This window comes from Lactuca sativa, chromosome 5, assembly GCF_002870075.4.
Source record: "Lactuca sativa cultivar Salinas chromosome 5, Lsat_Salinas_v11, whole genome shotgun sequence".
Classification (NCBI taxonomy): domain Eukaryota; kingdom Viridiplantae; phylum Streptophyta; class Magnoliopsida; order Asterales; family Asteraceae; genus Lactuca; species Lactuca sativa.
Window position 1 is genome coordinate 234,542,077 of NC_056627.2, and position 23,299 is coordinate 234,565,375.

The window sequence follows — 23,299 nt, forward strand, 5'->3', positions numbered from 1 at the left end:
CCAGAAACCATACAATTTTAGTAGAACATAAGCTTTATATACTTGTACAGTACAACTACAAACAGCACACAGTAACTTACATTTTCAACCTTCATTTTCATTAAAACTACTAAAAGAGGTACAATTTGAAATATCAAGATGATCAATCTGGGAAAACAGGATCCTAAAATCCCATAAAAAACATGGACTTTGGTTAAAAAAAAAAGCAACCACAAAGTGTTGTTCAATAGCACTAGTGCCATTGACCAAAGCCCAAAAACCAGATGCACCCTCCTTCACCTTCAAACCACACCGGACCATGACTCGAACCATACGACCCGACCCCGACCCCCACCCCACAACCGCTAACCTAACTAGACATGAAAAGAAAGGCTTTGTGTGTCCAACCATGGCCGCAGTTGAAACAGTCTCGCTTTCAAGCGAGACTAAAAGAGTCACGAACAGGTCTGTATCAGTCTGCCTGTTCGTGACCAGAAAACCAACTGACGAGCCAAAGACAACCCCACCACACAAAACTGATCCTTCCATCTTTATTCTTATTTAAAATAGGATATCGCACCTCCAAAGATTCGTGACAAGTGAATCAACCGCACTACTTGTGATCGAATTGCATTGTTGGATGTTCAATCCAACTAGGGTTTGCCCTAATTTTTTCAAGAACGGCGTACACTTGTTTGTAATCTTGGAGCAACCCGATACCGAAAGGATCTGTAAATTAATTTGAACACCTTCCGACAAACACGATACTCCGGAATCCGTGATTCCACACTTTGAAACATCGAGATCGTTCAACAACACACAGTTTTCCGCAATCGCTGCTAGACTGTCATCAGTGATCCTCCGGCCGCCTTCAAGATTCAAGACTTCTAGGGTTCCGCCATGAACCCTAGCAAGATCCACCACGAATTTGTCGGTTAAGTTTACGCAATTGCTTAAATTCACCTTTATGAGCCCGGTATTCCGGTTTTCAAGAAGCGGGAGGAGACCGGAATCGGTGATTCCGCAAAGCCCACTTAACTCGATGTTTTCTAGGTCAGGACATAATCTCCCAATAATTGCCAAGCTTGTGTTCCCAAACCCAATACAGTCTTTGATCGTTAAAGATCGGACTGACCCTAATCCTGATTCCAATTCCGATTCCAACCCCGATTCAGCGGAATCTTTGATTCCCATACATTTTACGACTGATAAAGACTTCAATTTTGAATTGCAAGATAGAACTCCGAAAACTCCATGTTGGCTAATCCGATTACATTCTTCCAACTGTAAACATTCGAGTGATTTAGCGGAATCCACGAATGAAATCAACCCTTTATCAGACACAAAACAACACTTCTTAATAATCATCTGTTTAAGCGAACCACAACCATTTGCAATCGATTCCAAGCTCAAATCAGTAATCCCATAACATGAGGTCACAGTTAACGAGATCAAAGATTGAAGACCTTTTGCGTTCCCCATAGCCCAGAACCCTTTTTGACTTGCAGTTTGAAGGCTAATTAGCGACAGATTAGTGATTGATTTCCCGTAATGCCCGATTACAGCAAGTGAGAAGTCTGTAATGTTTAAAGATTGGAGTCGTACTTTCTTTAAATTCGAAGATGGTGATGATAACAGAGTTGCGACTCCTTGATCGCCGACGAGCGGGCAGTCTTTGATTGAGATCGATTGAAGATTCGGGCAGTGTCGGGCAATGGATTGAAGGGTTTCGTTCCCGATGTTTTTGCAAGATTCGATAGTTAAAGAGGATAAATTTGGGCAGGATTCAGCGATTGCAGAAACACCTTTATTGGAAATCGAGGGGCAATGGGAAAGATCGAGTTTTTCTAATGAATGGCATTCTTTTGCGATCTCGATTAAAGATTCATCCTCGATTGAAGGCAAGTTCCATAACGAAAGAACTTTAAGCGAAGGGCAACCACGTGCGATTGCTGTGAATCCAGATTTTGTTACTTTGTTGGTTGCCCTAATCGAAAGCTTGCCTAATCCACCGCGACCAGAGGTTCCGACGGCAATGGCGGCAAGTCTGCCGTCTGTGGCCTTCTTTCCTTCTATACACCTTGTGAGAAACCCGTCGTTTTCCGGTGAGATCATTTCAACATCGGTGGATGAGCCATTATCGATCTCGGAGATTCTGATGTTGCTTAGAACTGTGAGCCATCGCTTTGATACACAGGCGGAGGCACTCCGGGATTGGCCGCCGGGCAATCGCCGGAGGATCTCGTAAAGACATTCTTCGGGAAGGACTTCGATCGATGGCTTTTGATCCTCTTCGAAGAAGAGAAAGTATGAATCGCTGATTCGTTGGCGTTTGCAAGGCGGACCATAAACGGAAAGCAAACGGGTTGAATCTTTTGAGCAGAGTGATCCACCGGTGTGATAATCATCATCACCTGCAAATTCGAACATCAATCTATCAGAAAACAGTTTTTTCATTCCCCAAAAACAACTTTTAATAGCAATTTCTACGTTTCCGATTTAGCAAAAAGCTGAAGAAACTAAGTACGATTCCTAAAAGGTTAATCTTTCTATAAAAAGAACTCGTATTCATGGCTTCATATGTAAAATCTAGGTCAATGACATCAATCTCTATTTACAAGACACAAAATTCGAAGATTTTCATCTACCAGATACCAAAAGCTTCAAGATTTCCGATATAACCCACAAATCAAATCTACTGACTATCAAGAACTCATACGATTTTTCAAGAAATCAAAACACCCAAATAGGAAATTTTTAACAAGAACGTAACGAAGATAAAGCAAAAACTTACCCCTGTAATTAACCAAAGTAGGCATCTTTGTAACTTCTTGTAATAACCCACCAAAAACACCAAATCTTTCACCAAAAAGCACACAAAGATTATCCAAAAACAGAAGCACTTGATGAAATCTCCTTCAAGATTCGATTGCATTCAGAAGGAAACCCTCTACAACCCAGTAGCAGGGCAAAAAAAGGAAAAAGAGAGAGAGAGAAAGAGGAATGAAGTTTTGGAATGTTTGAAGAACACGCAGTGCTATTGTGGAAATAGAGATTGTGGATTATATATACAAAAGGGGGATGCATGTAAATCATGCTGAGGTGTTAGTCAGTCTTTAGATACATCACAGACACCTCCCCCTAAACACACACACACTGTTGCATACATTCATTGAATCTCCTCAAGAAAACCGGTTGTTCCGGTTGTTAGTCTGGAATTTCCCACTTGTACCAAAACTGATTGCCTTTTATTCTGCGTGCGCGTCATTGACCCGAAACCGGACGGTGCCGGTAATTGTGTTCGAAGTTAAACAAATTTAACCTTTTAGTTTTTGACTTTTTTTTTCCCAAATAATAATGTAACTGTTCACGTTTTTTTCATATTAATGTTTGTAAATCACAAAAACATCATTTTTTTTAAAGAGGTCACAAAAACATCATTTATTGAACAACAAAATGATAAATGATCATATTCCCTTTGCAATAATAACCACCATGTAATTGTGAAATGTTAGAAAATAGAAATGTAGCCTTTCTTGTTTAGATTGTTACTTTGATCAATTTTTTAACAGATAATAACTTGTAGCCTTATCAATTAACCAATTTTTGTTTAAAAGGTCCGTTATGTTTTTTTTTCTAGCTTTCTAAAAACATGAAGTCCATTTTTATATATTAAAATGTCATTATCAGAAAATTGAAGGGTAACCTAGGAACACAATACTTAGATTTTGATATTTAAGTGAGACAAGGGTCGTGTCTCGTAGGACACGAGTACGGCCTGTGTCCCAAGGGCGTTCCACAAAAAACGGGTTTAAATGCCTCAAAAATCAGCCATTTTACTTCATTTCACACGTATTCACTCCAGGAATTTGTTTGAGACGAATTTCAGAGCTCTTTTGCACCAAGTTTGAAATCAAATCCAAGGGAAAATCAAATGAATCAAGAAGCCATCTCTACTAGTTGGATTAAAGGTGAGTTCATCCTTTTACTAACTCAAGTTGATATGTTCATGGTGAATTTGGATACGTGGTATGATGTGCATAAAACATACCTATCAATTAATATAACTACTTCTAATTAAACTAGAAAAACAACTAGAAGGGGGGGGGGGTTATCTGATTTTACATGTTCATATTAACTTAATTAAAGTACTCAACTGATTACTAAAGTAAACAACTAGAAAGACGATTTTAAATCAAAAATAAATGATACTTTCGCTTAGCTTCAAATCTCTTCTGTTTCCTATGGTTGATTTCAAGACAATGAATTAATTCTGTTAGTTATCAAATAAAAGTTAATAGTCATCATGATCAGACTAACTAGCATAAGTCAATTCAATAACTTTAATCCCAATGATCATGTTAGTTAAGGATACTAAGTTGATTTTAAATGTAATTTGGACTCTGAATGATAGAATCTACAGACTACTATTATTTAGTCAAGTCTAGTAATCAAATAAATATTATGATCAAATACTGCTCTCTAACACATTTAAGCAACTAACTTACCACCTATACTAGGATATGACTAATCTCTAGCTCTAACAATTTAATGATCATAAACAGCTAGGTAAAAATTGCAGTTTAACTACACAATCTTGAGACAAGGCAATAAAGATGGAAACTTTAAGAGACTAGGTTTAGATTTATCAAACAATATTTAAAACTAAAACCACCTTCATCAATCCATCAAACAAGAAATCAACACATAGTACTTAAGATTTTATTAAATCTAAAAAAAAGGGTTTTTAACCCATAACTACAACTGAAAAACACATAAACAAAAGGTAAACTAAGCTAAAGATCATGAAAATAAGCAAACCGAATGTGTAGATGCGAATCCTTGCTCTAATATCTTTATCCTTTAATCTCTAGTCGAATTCTGCCCTCCAGGGGTTCTAGGAAGGGTTTTTCCCTGTGAATAATTGCAGCCCTAACGCCTCTCCCTCTTGGAAACGACCTAATATCCAGAATATATATACTTGCCAAATTCTGGCCACCATGATATGGTGAATAGGAACCACATCATGATCTTCTATTAAATGTCGTATTCTCCAAGCCAACCCAATGATCGCTAGGTTTCCATTTACCACGTCATGGTGGTGATTACCATGTCATGGGAGTTGGATTTCACATTTTAGAACAAAAACGAAAGTCGTCCGAAATTTTGTCTACTTTTCAGATCATTTTGAATTATCTTAATCAGAGTTAAGAGTCATGAGATATGGACAAAATAATGACGAGGGGTCAAGCTGTCCAACAACATCATTTTTGTATCTTTTTCAGCTCCTCTTCCTCCAAGTATCCAACTTTTGTCGGTATCAGTCCTTTTCTTCGAGAGTGTCCATTTTTGTCTGCAAAATAGACTTTAAACATTATAAGTACCAACTATCTTTGTAATTAACCAAATCATAGCTAAAAAATTTTAGAAATGTGTATAAATATGGCACTATCATGGCAGAACCTAGCTCATGTATGCTTATTATGAAAGGAAAACTTGATAATAATTGCAGTATGTTTGGTAAAAATGTTTTTAAGATTTATAAGCCAAATTCATGGCTAGTTCTTGAACAGGAGAAAATAAACTCAAACCCTAGTTTTGGTAACTTGTAAAATAAGTGAAATAGAGCTTATATTTTAATGTGTTAAGACATATAATTGACTTATTCATGTAGGATAATGCTCATGGTGAATTTGGAAAGGTCCAGAACCTAGCTCATGTATGCTTATTATGAAAAAAAAACTTGATAATAAATGTAGTGTGTTTAGTAAAGATGTTTTTAAGATTTATAAGCCAAATTCATGGCCAGTTCTTAAACGACGGAAAATGAACTCAAACCCTAGTTTTTGTAACTTGTAAAATAAGGGAAATTAGGCTTCTATTTTTATGTATTAAGACATATAGTTGACTTATTCTGAAACGCACAGATTCACAAGGTAAATTCTTGCAATTATTTCATTTGATTTTGGACCAGAAGAAAGTACGATGGGCGTACTCAAGGTGCACATGGCTTACTCCTTCTGCATGTTTGGATCGGGATAACCCCTACGCACGCTGGGCATACCTATGTGTATGCAGGGTGTACTCAAGCCAGGGGCGAACCCTATGTAACGTCCTAAAAATAAGACCCAAAAATTTCAGTTTTAAATTAATAAAACCACTATCCCAAAATATCATCATAAATCCTAAGTGGAAAAAAATGTATCAATACATCATGGAATATCAGAGTTATCATGAAAATGCGGGACAATATCGTGTGTGAACTACAATCACCCTGAGCTCTTCCCCTTTCACCAAAAGTACTTGAAACATAAACTGAAAAACGTAAGCACGAAGCTTAGTGAGTTTCCCTCAAACACCACATACCAAACATTTCAAACATATAATGGCCCCTACCCGATGAGTGTAACAGGCCTCGGCCAGACTCGCATAATAGGCCCTGCCCACTGAGTATAAAGGGCCTCGTCCTAACTCGCATAACGGGCCCCATACACTGAGTATAAAGGCCCCGCCCAATGTACAAACATACAAGTAAATCAAGTACTAGCATTTCAGAATAGCCATTAGGCGCCACCCACTAAGCATACAAACAAATACACATGTAAGAGTCATGCATACATCTAGCATCCTATCATAATAAACCATGGGTTGGCATTATGTAACATCGGGGTTCCCAGGTATATTATTTTATTCATTTATTTTTGGGTTTGTGGAGGGACTCGGTAAGTTGGTGCTTAGACTCGCCGAGTAGGGTCGCGAATTCTTATCCAGGTTAATGATCGGACTCGGCGAGTTCATGAGTGGACTTGGCGAGTCCGTGCTGTTTAATGAAACCCTAATTTCTTGGTTTTGGGACCTATTTAAAGTCCCTTATGGCTATCAATTGCGGCTACCAAACCCCATAGAGAAACCCTAAGAGAGCTAGAGCTTTTGTGAAGGAGAAGAGGCCATTTTTTATCCTTGTGTTGGTGTTATTGCAAGAAGAAGGTGACCAGGGCAAGAGGGGGCTGAAGAGGGTGCTATTATGTGAAGTTCAGAGCCAGAGACATCATTCTTGAGGTATTGATTCGACCCTTCTTCAGTTTTGGTGCTTATCTTTGGAGTTAGGACTTTCTAGACCCTTTAGAGACTAGATTTGGTGAACATTTGGCCCCTTCTTGTGTTAAGGCTTTGGATCTGGATCCAAAGATGTCTAGAGACCTTAATCCTCTGAGCTTTATGTGTATTAATGGAAGGAACGAGACTAGGATGTCATATTAGGGGTCATTTCTTCGAATAGAGTTCTTGAGCCCTTGCATGAGCACCAAGATTGGAACTTTACGTGATTATCATGCTTGGGAAGGCCAAATTTATAGATTGGAGGAATGGATCTGACCTCAGAAGGTCATTTCAGTTTGAGCATGGCATGAAATCGTCGAGTCCAAGGGCAGACTCGACAAGTAGGGATAGGGTTTTCCCGATAATCACACAGTTGGTGACTCGCTGAGTTGAGGAACGACTCAGTGAGTCGGAAGGGAACTAGAGGACTTGGTCCAAATGTTGCTTGCTTCGTGCTTTGTGGAACTCGCGAGCAAGCAAGCGGAGTCGCAGAGTTCGGTGGTACTTTTGAGAATTGTGGTGCTTATCGAAGGAATAGTTAGTACCCACGAGGGGTAGAGTTGCAGAGTTCGGTGGTACTTTAGAGAATGAGCAGAGCAAGCGGAGTTATCACCCAGAGTGAGTCCTATGTATTCTTTGATGCCCGAATGTTTCTTGCTTCGTGCTTTGTGGAACTCTCGATGATAGGATTCGGCTACCAAGTGAATATGTTGATATTCAGGAGGTAGATGGCTGGCATCATTAGGAGCTCTTCAGCAACTAATGGCAGAGAAGTGGGAGGACCAAGGAAGAGCCTAGGGAGTAACCTTAGTCAAATGAGTACGCTGGCAGAGTAGAGCATTTCGCTGAGGAGCGAGCACGCGTGGTGGAATTAGTGAACGAGAAAGTTGAGCAGCTACTTAGGAGCTCTGGAATGGTCCGTGTGGAAAGTATGGGTAGATATGGCAGGTAGTATGGGCCCATACTACCGAAAGCAGAGGACCCATACTCGATACAGGGAGTAGTCTGAAGTTCTAAGTAGCAGATTGAGGAGTGATGTTATGGTTCGTGTACCATGCATCGGAGCAGATTGAGGAGTGATGTTATGGTTCGTGTACCATGCATCGGAGCAAATTGAGGAGTGATGTTATGGTTCGTGTACCATGCATTGGAGCAAATTGAGGTGTGATGTTATGGTTCGAGTACCATACATCGGAGCAGATTGAGGAATGATGTTACGGTTCGAGTACCATACATCAGAGCAGATTGAGGAGTGATGTTATGGTTCGAATGCCATACATCAGAGCAGATTAAGGAGTGATGTTATGGTTAGAGTACCATGCATCGGAGCAGATTGAAAAGAGATGTCATGGGCTGAGTACCATGGTTCTTAGCAAATGATGCTTGTGATTCTTCGGTTGTCCGGTCAAGATTGATTGTTGGAATTTGGACGCGATGGGCTTTTAGGCATGAGGGCCATGATTGAGTCCGAAGAGGCATCCCTTGAGAGGGAGGTCGAGAGTATTTCAGAGTATTTTGGTAAGATGTCAGATGTAGTCGCAAGACTCATGCATTAGCAGAGAAGGCATTTATGGGGGATTGCGGTTAGAGTGAGCGATCAACCGATAGAGGAGATGTCACCTTCTGCGACCTGATGGGTGCTGTTTATGTTTCCTGTAGGAAGTAGGAGGGGCATGAGATTTCAGTTTTGGGGTTAGGAGTAAACCCTAAGGGTTAACATTGATGACGATTTTTCCACCAGAGTATGAGGCAGCATGTCTGCCGCGAGGAAATGATCTACCATGAGCAGGTATTCAGTGGGGACTGAGATGGTCAAGGACCACATTACACCCTAATTGAGTTTTTTAGGGCGTTTGGTAGCGGTATCTGCGGGTAATCCATTCGAGAATATCAGAGCGGTGGCTCTTCTGTCTATGATGAGTATTGAGTATGGTAGTGGAGTCCTTATTCTTGTGATGATTCATGTGTTGGATCGGGGGTTGCGAAGTCAAGGATGGGGAGTATGATGATTTATTGTTTCAGTCGAAGAGTCAGTGATAGTACTGGATAGTTGAGATGTTCGATATTGGGATGGTATGGGACTTCGAATGGCTAGAGGCAGTCGTAATGAGAAGTTCCTGAGGATTTCATCGGAGATTTAGGGTAAATGAGGTTTCTTGATCTCTACGTCGGGAGATCATTGGGCATTGTGTGACACCTTCCAAGCGTAGGTGCGATGTTTCTGGTGTAAACCGTTTGTGGGGTACATTGTTGATGCGTCAATTCGTGATGGTCCAAACCCTAAGTGGGGGAGAACCGAGTATTCTATTGAGGGAACCAGAGATTTGTGCAAGAGCAGTTAGGGGTTGGATACAGAAACCTGCAGCTCGAATTCATGAGACCAGGGTCATTGGTGATCAAGGAAAGGTGCAGAGCGAGATAATGCATGTGGTATATGTTTGAGAAAGGGATGGGTGTCTCCACGGCAGGTGGCCAATGGTTATAAATCTGGTGGTGGCCAGGGCCGTTTCAAGTGGAAGGCTCGTAATGATGGTATGGGCAGTTGAGAACTTCTGGGTCGAAGTATGGATTGTTTATGCCCCTTTTTGGGGTGGATAGAAGATTATCGAGCAGCCAAATCCCGAGCTGGTATGTGTATTCTTGCTTGGATTTTGAGTAGTAGAGGAAAGGGGTTTCGGAGGATCATCAGTGTGTTCTGAAGCGTTAGCGCTTTCTTGGTATTCTAATTGAGTGTTTGGATACACTGAAGTTGCGCATTAGTTAAAATGAAGAATTATTTATGGAGTTCAGAGGAAATGTATTGTTGTATATGTATGGTGCTGGGAGTAGGAGATCAGTGGTAGAGGTAGGACATTGTGATGTTCTGTAATGGTGTTCCGTGGTACCCGGGTATAACGTCCCGATTTCGGAGTTATTTAGAATCTTGAGTTTGAGATGACTAGTGGTGTATCATGTATCTACGGTTCCAGTGGGATCCCTTCGGGTATTGACATCAAGAGGGATTATTTAAGGAAGTGGATCTCCGCAGAGGTAGGTACTATGTTATAGCGGTTGCCGCCAGAGTCTATGATGCATATTTGGGACAAGTGTGTGTAAGTATCTATGATAGTCTACGGTGCATGAGTTGGTGGGCGTAGTGTGGCGTTGTAAAGAGAATGAGAGTATGGGGTGAAGCTACGGGGAGCCGTAGTATTCACTAGTCAGAGGGTGTTGTGATGCTATGGGGAGCCGTAGTACTCACAAGTCAGAGAGAGAGAGAGAGTTGTGATACTACGGGGAGCCGTAGTATTCACCAGTTAGAAGGCGTTGTGATGCTACGGGGAGCCGTAGTATTCACAAGTCAGAGAGAGGGAGTTGTGGTACTACGGGGAGCCGTAGTACTCACTAGTCAGTTGGTGTTGTGGTGATATGGCGAGCCGTAGTACTCATTAGTCAGAGGCTGCCGTGATGTTGCGGGGAGTCATAGTACTCACTAGACGACAAGAGAGTGTGCTGATGGAGTGTTGTCCGATCAGTGTATGATGCAGAAGATTTTTAGGCTTGAGTAGCCCTTGTATTGAGTTTTTGGAGCCTGGTGGTTGAACCAGGGGCGAGACTGGGGTCTCCGTCTCTGTCGGGAATCATTATATTTTGTTTTGAGTTGTGATTGTTGCAATAGGAGGGAATTGGGATAGTGGTCACGGGGAGGAAGTTAGTGAGATAGTTTGGATCATGTTATGGGTGACCTTTGGAGGTTCAGCTGTGGAGTCAAAAGCTGACCTGGTGCTTAGTATCGAAGAGGGATATGAGAAATGAGCTAGAGCTTATCATGGTGATGTCTGAGGACACTTCAGAGCGAGCGAACGATTCAGACACTCAAGGACATGCTTCGGGCATGTGTATTAGATTTTGGAGGGAGTCGGGGCACATACTTACCCTTGGCTGAGTTTTCCTATAACAACAACCACCATTCGAGCATTGGTATGCCACTCTTTGATCTATTGTATGGGAGGAGGTGTCGGACTCTCATTTGCTGGGGAGAGGTAGGGCAACGTGTGATGGGTAGTACAGAGATTGTGCTTCAGACGACCGATCAGATTCAGCAGGCCATACAGAGGTCGCTGACGGCCCAGAGCCGACAGAAGAGTTATGCGGATAGTCAACGGTCAGAGCTCAAGTTCCAGGTCGGTGACTTCGTACTCCTAAATGTATCTCCTTGGAAACGAGTGATCCGGTTCAGGAAGAGGGGCAAGTTGGGACCCCGATATATTGGCTCGTTCCGAGTGATTGCGAGGGTAGGCAGGGTAGCCTACCGATTGGAGTTACCTGCAGAGTTGGGCCAGATTCATGACACTTTCAACGTATCGTAGCTGAGGAAGTGTATAGCTAACGAGTCGGCAGTTTTAACATTAGATGTGTCGGACTCCCATTTGCTGGGGAGAGGTAGGGCAACGTGTGACGGGTAGTACAGAGATTGTGCTTCAGACGATCGATCAGATTCAGCAGGTCATACAGAGGTCGCTGACGGCCTAGAGCCGACAGAAGAGTTATGCGGATAGTCGACGGTCAGAGCTCGAGTTCCAGGTCGGTGACTTCGTACTCCTGAATGTATCTCCTTGGAAACGAGTGATCCGGTTCATGAAGAGGGGCAAGTTGGGACCCCGATATATTGGCTCGTTCCGAGTGATTGCGAGGGTAGGCAAGGTAGCCTACCGGTTGGAGTTACCTGCAGAGTTGGGCCAGATTCATGATACTTTCCACGTATCGTAGCTGAGGCAGTGTATAGGCGACGAGTCGGCAGTTGTAACATTAGAGGACATTCGGGTGGATGCAAGCATGATCTATGTTGAGAGACCGGTGGAGATTAGGGATCGGAAGATCAAGGTTCTGAGGAACAAGGAAGTGCCCCTGGTGCAGGTCTAGTGGCAGCATCGGAAAGGGTCAGTGTTGACTTAGGAGCCGAAGCGAGAGATGCGCGAGCAGCATCCAGAGTTTTTTGCAAACTAAGACTTCGAGGACGAAGTATGATTCTAGTGGGGGAGAATTGTAACATCTAGGCTCCTAGGTATATTATTTTATTCATTTATTTTGGGTTTTGTGGAGGGACTCAGCGAGTTGGTGCTTAAACTCACCGAGTACGGTCGCGAATTCTTATCCGGGTTAATGACCGAACATGGCAAGTTCATGGGTGGATTCGGCGAGTCCGTGCCGTTTAATGAAACCCTAATTTCTTGGGTTTGGGACCTATTTAATGGCCCTTATGGCTGTCAATTGCGGCTACCAAACCCCATAGAGAAACCCTAAGAGAGCTAGAGCATTTGTGAGGGAGAAGATGCCATTTTTGATCCTTGTGTTGGTGTTATTGCAAGAAGAAGGTGACCAAGGCAAGAGGGGGCTGAAGAGGGTGCTATTATGTGATGTTCAGAGCCAGAGACATCATTCTTGAGGTATTGATTCGACCCTTCTTCAGTTTTGGTGATTATCTTTGGAGTTAGGGTTTTCTAGACCCTTTAGAGACTAGATTTGGTGAACATTTGGCCCCTTCTTGTGTTAAGGCTTTGGATCTAGATCCAAAGAGGTCCAGAGACCTTAATCCTCTGAGATTTATGTGTATTAATGGAAGGAATGAGACTAGGATGTCATATTAGGGGTCATTTCTTCGAATAGAGTTCTTGAGCCCTTGCATGAGCACCAAGATCGGAACTTTACGTGATTATCATGCTTGGGAAGGCCAAATTTATAGATTTAAGGAACGGATCTGACCTCAGGAGGTCATTTCAGTTTGAGCATGACATGAAATCGTTGAGTCCAAGGGCAGACTCGATGAGTAGGGCTAGGGTTTTCCCGATAATCACACAGTTGGTGACTCGCTGAGTTGAGGAACGACTAAGTGAGTCGGAAGGGAACTAGAGGACTTGGTCCACGACTGGACTCGCCGAGTCAAGAGTCGGACTCGATGAGTTGGGACGAGTTGTCCTGCGATTCGCGATCCATGTTTATTTGATGAGTGGAGGGTTGACTCAGTGAGTCAAGTGAGGACCAGGAGTGTGAAGGACACGCATGGACTCACCGAGTCACATTGGTGCACTTGACGGGTCTGGTCAAGCTTGACAGTTGACTTTGTTGACTTTGGGGGTTTAGTCAATGATTGGATATTAGAGTCAAGAGAGGGATAAAATGGTCTTTTACCCTTCTGTGGGGTGCCTAGAGAGGGTTGACTCTAGTCTCTAGAATTATATTTATGAGACTATTTACTTTATGTGATTAGGCGGTGGCTTGATCGTATTTCTACCGAGACATATGAGGTGAGTCTTCTCACTATACTTTACCTAGAGTGGTAATAAAGTTATGTGACAGAGTATTTAGAGTTATGTGACAGAGTATCTTGTATGCTATCTATGTTATGTGTTGCATTGCGTTATTTCTATGTGATTTATGATGTGAATGTTCCAGAGTTAGGACCGGAAGGTCCACAGAGTTATGGACCGGAAGGTCAATAGAGTTATGGGATGGAAATCCCCTAAGACACTTGGATCGGAAGATCGTACAGAGTTATGGCCTAGAAAGGCGTATGTGTTAGAGTGGTATTTTGGGGAACTCACTAAGCTTCGTGCTTATAGTGTTTTGTGTTATATGTTTCAGGTTTTTCTCAGGATCACGAGACGGCACCGGCTCGATTGTACACACCAGAGGAAGTGTTTGTTTTGAGGATCCTGGTTTATTAATTGATTGAACAAAAGAGTCATGTATTGTACTTTAAACAAAATGGGGATTGTTATGAAAAGTGTTAAAGAGATAAACGATTTTAAATGAAAATTTTGTTTTGAAAATTTCGGTGTTACAAGTTGGTATCAGAGCCTTGGTTTGAGGGATTCGGATGCACCTTCGGGTAAATATGGACTCAAACTAAGGAAGTAAGAAAAGTTTTCAAAGAAATGATTTTCTAAAGCGAATAAGAGTTCAAAGAGAAAGCGAGAAAGAGCAGTGTGTACAATCAGCCAGAGCCCGAACGGTGATTTCCCAAAATACCCTTACTTTTGTGTTATGAGATATTTATGATACATTTTATGAGATATTATGCATGCTAGAGACAGGCTAGGTATTTCATATCTTAGGACTAGAGTGGCCCGATTTGTGATGCCTTAGCCTAGGAGTTGTTGGTATATGTGATGTGCTTTTGAGCATGTGATGAGTGAGTGTATTTAGTTGGAATCCTTTTAGGGGATTTGCGTAGAGGAGTAATCTAGGAGTGATTCCTAGATGAGTATTGTGGTGCTTATCGAAGGAATGGTTAGTACCCGCGAGGGGTAGAGTTGCAGAGTTCGGTGGTACTTTTGAGAATGAGCAGAGCAAGCGGATTTATCACCCATAGTGAGTCCTATATATTCTTCGATGCCCGAATGTTGCTTGCTTCGTGCTTTGTGGAACTCTCGATGGTAGGATTCAGCTACCAAGTGAATATGTTGATATTCAGGAGGTAGATGGCTGGCATCATTAGGAGCTCTTCAGCAGCTGATGGCAGAGAAGTGGGAGGACCAAGGAAGAGCCTAGGGAGTTACCTTAGTCAAATGAGTACGATGGCGGAGTAGAGCATTTCGTTGAAGAGCGAGCACGCGTGGTGGAATTAGTGAACGAGAAAGTTGAGCAGCTACTTAGGAGCTCTGGAATGGTCCGTGTGGAAAGTATGGGTAGATATGGCAGGTAGTATGGGCCCATACTACCAAAAGCAGAGGACACATACTCGATACAGGGAGTATTCTGAAGGTTCTAAGTAGCAGATTGAAGAGTGATGTTATGGTTCGTGTACCATGCACCGGAGCAGATTGAGGAGTGATGTTATGTATCGTGTACCATGCATCGGAGCAAATTCAGGAGTGATGTTATGGTTCGTGTACCATGCATCGGAGCAAATTAAGGAGTGATGTTATGGTTCGAGTACCGTACATCGGAGCAGATTGAGGAGTGATGTTACGGTTCGAGTACCATACATCGGAGCAGATTGAGGAGTGATGTTATGGTTCGAGTGCCATACATCAGAGCAGATCAAGGAGTGAAGTTATGGTTAGAGTACCATGCATCGGATCAGATTGAAAAGAGATGTCATGGGCTGAGTACCATGGTTCTTAGCAAATGATGCTTGTGATTCTTCGGTTGTCCGGTCAGGATTGATTGCTGGAATTTGGACGCGATGGGCTTTTAGGCCTGAGGGCCATGATTGAGTCCAAAGAGGCATCCCTTGAGAGGGAGGTCGAGAGTATTTCAGAGTATTTTGGTAAGATGTCAGATGTAGTCGCAAGACTCAGGCATTAGCAGAGAAGGCATTTATGGGGGATTGCGGTCTGAGTGAGCGATCAACCGATGGAGGAGTTGTCACCTTCTGTGACCTGATGGGTGCTGTTTATGTTTCCTGAGGGAAGTAGGAGGGGCATGAGATTTCAGTTTTAGGGTTAGGAGTAAACCCTAGGGGTTGACATTGATGACGATTTTTCCACCAGAGTATCAGGCAACATGTCTGCCGCGAGGAAATGATCTACCATGAGCAGGTATTCAGTGGGGAATGAGATGGTCAAGGACCACATTACACCCTAATTGAGTATTTTAGGGCGTGTGGTAGCGGTATCAGTGGGTAATCCAGTCGAGAATATCAGAGCGGTGGCTCTTCTGTCTATGATGAGTATTGAGTATGGTAGTGGAGTCCTTATTCTTATGATGATTCATGTGTTGGACCGGGGGTTGCGAAGTCAAGGATGGGGAGTATGATGATTTATTGTTTCAGTCGAAGAGTCAGTGATAGTACTAGATAGTTGAGATGTTCGATATTGGGATGGTATGGGACTTCGAATGGCTAGAGGCAGTCGTAATGAGAAGTTCCTGAGGATTTCATCGGAGATTTAAGGTAATTGAGGTTTCTTGATCTCTACGTGGGGAGATCAATGGGCGTTGTGTGACACCTTCCAAGCGTAGGTGCGATGTTTCTGGTGTAAACCGTCTGTAGGGTAGATTGTTGATGCGTCAATTGGTGATGGTCCGAACCCTAAGTGGGGGAGAACCGAGTATTCTATTGAGGGAACCAGAGATTTGTGCAAGAGCAGTTAGGGGTTGGATACAGAAACCTGCAGCTCGAATTCATGAGACCAGGGTCATTGGTGATCAAGGAAAGGTGCAGAGCGAGATAATGCATGTGGTATATGTTTGAGAAAGGGATGGGTGTCTCCACGGCAGGTGGCCAATGGTTATAAATCTGGTGGTGGCCAGGGCCGTTTCAAGTGGAAGGCTCGTAATGATGGTATGGGCAGTTGAGAACTTCTGGGTCGAAGTATGGATTGTTTATGCCCCTTTTTGGGGTGGATAGAAGATTATCGAGCAGCCAAATCCCGAGCTGGTATGTGTATTCTTGCTTGGATTTTGAGTAGTAGAGGAAAGGGGTTTCGGAGGATCATCAGTGTGTTCTGAAGCGTTAGCGCTTTCTTGGTATTCTAATTGAGTGTTTGGATACACTGAAGTTGCGCATTAGTTAAAATGAAGAATTATTTATGGAGTTCAGAGGAAATGTATTGTTGTATATGTATGGTGCTGGGAGTAGGAGATCAGTGGTAGAGGTAGGACATTGTGATGTTCTGTAATGGTGTTCCGTGGTACCCGGGTATAACGTCCCGATTTCGGAGTTATTTAGAATCTTGAGTTTGAGATGACTAGTGGTGTATCATGTATCTACGGTTCCAGTGGGAGCCCTTCGGGTATTGACATCAAGAGGGATTATTTAAGGAAGTGGATCTCCGCAGAGGTAGGTACTATGTTATAGCGGTTGCCGCCAGAGTCTATGATGCATATTTGGGACAAGTGTGTGTAAGTATCTATGATAGTCTACGGTGCATGAGTTGGTGGGCGTAGTGTGGCGTTGTAAAGAGAATGAGAGTATGGGGTGAAGCTACGGGGAGCCGTAGTATTCACTAGTCAGAGGGTGTTGTGATGCTATGGGGAGCCGTAGTACTCACAAGTCAGAGAGAGAGAGAGAGTTGTGATACTACGGGGAGCCGTAGTATTCACCAGTTAGAGGGCGTTGTGATGCTACGGGGAGCCGTAGTATTCACAAGTCAGAGAGAGGGAGTTGTGGTACTACGGGGAGCCGTAGTACTCACTAGTCAGTTGGTGTTGTGGTGCTATGGGGAGCCGTAGTACTCATTAGTCAGAGGCTGCCGTGATGTTGCGGGGAGTCATAGTACTCACTAGACGACAAAAGAGTGTGCTGATGGAGTGTTGTCCGATCAGTGTATGATGCAGAAGATTTTTAGGCTTGAGTAGCCCTTGTATTGAGTTTTTGGAGCCTGGTGGTTGAACCAGGGGCGAGACTGGGGTCTCCGTCTCTGTCGGGAATCATTATATTTTGTTTTGAGTTGTGATTGTTGCAACAGGAGGGAATTCGGATAGTGGTCATGGGGAGGAAGTTAGTGAGATATTTTGGATCATGTTATGGGTGACCTTTTGAGGTTCAGCTGTGGAGTCAAAAGCTGACCTGGTGCTTAGTATCGAAGAGGGATATGAGAAATGAGCTAGAGCTTATCATGGTGATGTCTGAGGACACTTCAGAGCGAGCGAACGATTCCGACACTCAAGGACATGCTTCGGGCATGTGTATTAGATTTTGGAGGGAGTCGGGGCACATACTTACCCTTGGCTGAGTTTTCCTATAACAACAACCACCATTCGAGCATTGGTATGCCACTCTTTGATCTATTGTATGGGAGGAGGTGTCGGACTCCCATTTGCTGGGGAGAGGTAGGGCAACGTGTGATGGGTAGTACAGAGATTGTGCTTCAGACGACCGATCAGATTCAGCAGGTCATACAGAGGTCGCTGACGACCCAGAGCCGACATAAGAGTTATGCGGATAGTCGACGGTCAGAGCTCGAGTTCCAGGTCGGTGACTTCGTACTCCTGAATGTATCTCCTTGGAAACAAGTGATCCGGTTCAGGAAGAGGGGCAAGTTGGGACCCCGATATATTGGCTCGTTACGAGTGATTGCGAGGGTAGGAAGGGTAGCCTACCGATTGGAGTTACCTGCAGAGTTGGGCCAGATTCATGACACTTTCCACGTATCGTAGCTGAGGAAGTGTATAGCCCACGAGTCGGCAGTTGTAACATTAGAGGACATTCGGGTGGATGCAAGCATGATCTATGTTGAGAGACCGGTGGAGATTAGGGATCTGAAGATCAAGGTTCTGAGGAACAAGGAAGTGCCCCTGGTGCAGGTCTAGTGGCAGCATCGGAAAGGGTCAGTGTTGACTTGGGAGCCGGAGCGAGGGATGCGTGAGCAGCATCCAGAGTTTTTTGCGGAGTAGGACTTCGAGGACGAAGTATGATTCTAGTGGGGGGGAATTGTAACATCTAGGTTCCTAGGTATATTATTTTATTCATTTATTTTGGGTTTTGTGGAGGGACTCAACGAGTTGGTGCTTAAACTCACCGAGTAGGGTCGTGAATTCTTACCCGGGTTAATGACCGAACTCGGCAAGTTCATGGGTGGACTCGGCGAGTCCGCGCCGTTTAATGAAACCCTAATACTCTAAGATTTGGTGAACATTTGGCCCCTTCTTGTGTTAAGGCTTTGGATCTGGATCCAAAGAGGTCCAGAGACCTTAATACTCTGAGATTTATGTGTATTAATGGAAGGAATGAGACTAGGATGTCATATTAGGGGTCATTTCTTCGAATAGAGTTCTTGAGCCCTTGAATGAGCACCAAGATCGGAACTTTACGTGATTATCATGCTTGGGAAGGCCAAATTTATAGATTTAAGGAACGGATCTGACCTCAGGAGGTCATTTCAGTTTGCGCATGACATGAAATCGTTGAGTCCAAGGGCATACTCGATGAGTAGGGCTAGGGTTTTCCCGATAATCATATAGTTGGTGACTCTCTGAGTTGAGGAACGACTCTGTGAGTCGGAAGGGAACTAGAGGACTTGGTCCACGACTGGACTCGCCGAGTCAAGAGTCGGACTCGATGAGTTGGGACGAGTTGTCCTGCGATTCGCGATCCATGTTGATTTGATGAGTGGAGGGTTGACTCAGTGAGTCAAGTGAGGACCAGGAGTGTGAAGGACACGCATGGACTCACCGAGTCACATTGGTGCACTTGACGAGTCTGGTCAAGTTTGACAGTTGACTTCGTTGACTTTGGGGGTTTAGTCAATGATTGGACATTAGAGTCAAGAGAGGGATAAAATGGTCTTTTACCCTTCTGTGGGGTGCCTAGAGAGGGTTGACTCTAGTCTCGAGAATTATATTTATGAGACTATTTACTTTATGTGATTAGGCGGTGGCTTGATCGTATTTCTACCGAGACATCTGAGGTGAGTCTTCTCACTATACTTTACCTAGAGTGGTAATAAAGTTCTGTGACAAAGTATTTAGAGTTATGTGACAGAGTATCTTGTATGCTATCTATGTTATGTGTTGCATTGAGTTATTTCTATGTGATTTATGATGTGAATGTTCCAGAGTTAGGACCGGAAGGTCCACAGAGTTATGGACCAGAAGGTCAACAGAATTATGGGATGGAAATCCCCTGAGACACTTGGATCGGAAGATCCTACAGAGTTATGGCCTGGTAAGGCGTATGTGTTAGAGTGGTATTTTGGGGAACTCACTAAGCTTCATGCTTACAGTGTTTTGTGTTATATGTTTCAGGTTTTTCTCAGGATCACGGGACGGCACCGGCTCGATTGTACACACCAGACGAAGTGTTTGTTTTGACGATCCTGGTTTATTAATTGATTGAACAAAAGAGTCATGTATTGTACTTTAAACGAAAAGTGGATTGTTATGAAAAGTGTTAAAGAGATAAACGATTTTAAATGAAAATTTTGTTTTGAAAATTTCGGTGTTACACATTAGTTCCTTCGACCCGCTAAACATGGTAAGGAAGACTCATCTCTAAATCTGAATAGTAGCTGATGAGGCCCCGACTCTGAATCTCGACTCTAACCGACACCAAACCATCAAAAGACCAATTCTCAACATAATCCAAATTACCCCTTTGGGTCAAACTGGGTCAAATGGTCAAAAAGTCAAGAAGAGTCAACTCAGATGACTGCCACGTCGTGGTAGCCCTTTACCACGTCATGGCGTCGAATATGAAAAAATAGTCGCGACCAGCCCAACCACCACATCATGGTAACTGGATTTTCAACAACTTAACGTATTCAGCCATTTTCTCCAACTCATATCTAGTCCACAATAGAGCCTAAATGGATAAAGTTTCCAATTCAATAAAACCCTCCAAAGTGTATAGATCTCAACTTTCAGGCCTAAAACACTACATGGAGTAAGCAATATTCACGCGATCCTTAAGGTTACTTGTCCAAAGGCTCCAGAAGAGTTTCTAACACTAACCACATCATTAAAATCAGTGATTTTCAGACATGCATGACCAATACATGTCTTGAACTCTTATTAGGTCAAATTAGGTCAAAATGGCCAAGATTCCATGCATGGCCTCAAAACTCAAATCTAAATCAGATCCAAAGATCCAAATTCTCCAAATGGCATGTAGATTCATAAAGTTGTAAGCTTTATGAGATTCAACTCTCCAAAACAACAAGGCATAGAGAAAAGTGGGCAAAATCCATAGATCTATCAACTAACTCATCAAGATGAAGACTTTATACCTTCTTGATATGCTTAAGGCAGATAAAATCCTAGACATATGTTGCTTTGGACTCCCAATAAGATCTTCCAGCACCTTCCTCCTTTACAAGCACCAAACACACACACTTTGAGACCAAAAACTCACACAAGGGATCTAGGGTTTGCAAGGGATTATTTGGAGAGATGGAGACTGATGGGATGGAGGCTATGAGAGGTTAAGGAGTTAGAATAAGGGCTCATCCATTAAACTTTAGGATTTTCTCCAACATCCACCACCACACCGTGGAAAAATCACCACGTCATGGTGATTCATTAAACTCATGCCGCCCAAAAACTTATCACCACATCGTGGTGAGGCTTCACCACGTCGTGGCCAAAAAAGAAATCATACATAATCGGAAATAATTTCATACATGGAATCGAGTGTTAAAAATCTCCCACCACTTGAATCAAACTTCGTCCTCGAAGTTCGCTGCTCCAAATAACTCCGGATAGTGCTCCCTCATCTTATCTTTCGGCTTCCACATCCATTCAGAACCCTTACGATGCTGCCACCGGACTTTCACCAACTCAACAACCTTGCTCCTCAAGGGTAAAAGCGATATCTCGGCCGCTCGATGATTTGATTTGACTTATGTGCCGGGACCGGTCAGAACTGAATTGATGTGTTCGATTAGGTTCAATGTCAAATAAATCAGAGATCGAGAAACCTAAATGCTTGACTAATTATTCCATAGAATTGTCAGCATGATATCTAACAGAGGACTGTACGATGCCTTATCTACAGGACAAGATTGATTAGATCAGAGTTTGACAGCGTCTTTGAGAGCTACGATTGCAAATCGAATTGTACTTGTGCATATAGTTACTAGACTTATCCAAGTGGGAGACTATTGGAATAGTGTCTAAGGCTGCAACTATGTTAGGCAAGTATTTGACCCGATTGTGCATGGTCCTTTTGGGTTGCCTTCACCATACCAACTTGATAGGATGATTTATTATGAGAGAATAAATATTATTAATATATTATGAGAATAATATAAGGAATAATAATATTGTTATTTGATTAATATAAGTCATAAATTAATTGGTATTAATTTGGTGACTTAAAGAGACTAATTAAATAAGAGGGTATAAACTGTCAATTGTTTGATAGTTACACTTTAGACTGTAAATCCTTATTGGATAGAGGTTGGACGAATTCTAGAGCTAAGGATAGCTCAAAAATCGTCCAAGGCTATCTATGGCAAGGATATGGATTGCTTTAAGGAAAGATTATCCAACTAGGGTTTAAGGTGAAACCCTTAAGGAGTCTACAAGTATAAATAGACCCCTAGAGCTAAGGGGGTCGGCATCTCTTCTAAGAAGAAGAAACCCTGGCCGAATTTCATCCTTCTCCTCTCTCTCAAATCATCTTCTTTGCTATTTGGTGTTTGTAAGCCATTAGAGGAGTGACAATTGTGACTCTAGAGCTCCAAGACAACAAGATCAAACAAGAGATTCAAAGGTAAACTTCTAGATCTGATTTTGTATTGTTCTTATACCTAATTAGTCATTAGAAGTCTTGGTTTCAAAGCATGTTTAATTAGAAAGCCTAGATCCAAGCATTAGGGTTTTGCATGTGCACACAGGAAAGTTCTTATGGCTAAAACCCATCAGTGGTATCAGAGCCTGATTGGTTTCTATTAAATTGTTGCTTGTTTGTTTGAATCTTATTTGCAAAATTCGATTTTTGTGTTTCTTAGTAATGGACTCGGCGAGTTCCATAGTGGACTCGGCGAGTTGGCCTGACTCGGCGAGTCCCTTAGTGCACTCGGCGAGTCCAAGCGTCAGGAAAGGCCAGATTCGGGATTTTTTCATGATTATCTTATGGAAACTTACCTTAATCATATTAGATCAACCCTAATCCGATTTTTTGATATATATGACTATAATCTTGATCTAATTAAAGATATTTATCTACTAATAAAATATTTAATTTCCTTATATGATAATTAATTAATTATTTTGATTAAATTGGTAATTATCTTACAAGAAATCTTGAATAAATCAAATATAGATAATTAGGGAATTAATTGTTAATTAAAATTATTTGTTATTTGATCCTCCATGTTTTAAATGTTTAAAACTTGTCCTCAAGTTTTGAAATTTATGTTTTGTGATTAAAAGTTTTAATTTAGACAATTTAAATTTCAAACCCTAGATATTTTTAAAGTTTAAAATACAACCCTATACTAATATAGTATTACAAGATTAATATATATATGTATAACTAAAATGCTAGTCTTACCGTTAGTAGGCCTCATTCACGAAGCCGATGTATAAGGTGGGTATAAGGTTGCGGCCTATAAAATGGCGTTTAATGGGTGTACACTCACACCCACCGCTTGCTTGATCGGTGGAGGGTCGTTAGCCGAACGGGTAGGATAGGGCAACCTCATCCTCTCATTAAAAGTATAATATGAAATACAAAGTAACTACACATTTTTAAAATTTCCTAATCTTAGTTAGTTTAGGAAAAGTGAATTGATGCAATCCCATGAAATTGCACTTTGCACCCTTGCTAAGAAGTTAGTGGAGCGTGTGTGGTTTA

The 23,299-nt window shown here is 42.3% G+C and overlaps 1 protein-coding gene across 1 annotated transcript; it reads right to left on the bottom strand.

The window, feature by feature from the left end:
- Window positions 1-15: 15 nt before the first annotated feature.
- On the bottom strand, window positions 16-3,050 carry LOC111921717 (EIN3-binding F-box protein 2). Its single transcript, XM_023917299.3, has 2 exons — window positions 2,774-3,050; window positions 16-2,393 (listed from the first exon to the last, which is right to left on the bottom strand). Exons 1-2 carry the CDS (start codon window positions 2,796-2,798, stop codon window positions 541-543), a joined length of 1,878 nt encoding a protein of 625 aa, XP_023773067.1. The 5' UTR covers window positions 2,799-3,050; the 3' UTR covers window positions 16-540.
- Between the last annotated feature and the right edge of the window lie 20,249 nt (window positions 3,051-23,299).

Excerpts from the sequence above, each read along its gene's own strand:
- LOC111921717 (XM_023917299.3), bottom strand. The coding sequence starts at position 2,798 with ATGCCTACTTTGGTTAATTACAGGG. Across the intron at positions 2,394-2,773 it reads TACTTTGGTTAATTACAGGG|GTGATGATGATTATCACACC; the intron begins GTAAGTTTTTGC and ends TCGAATTTGCAG.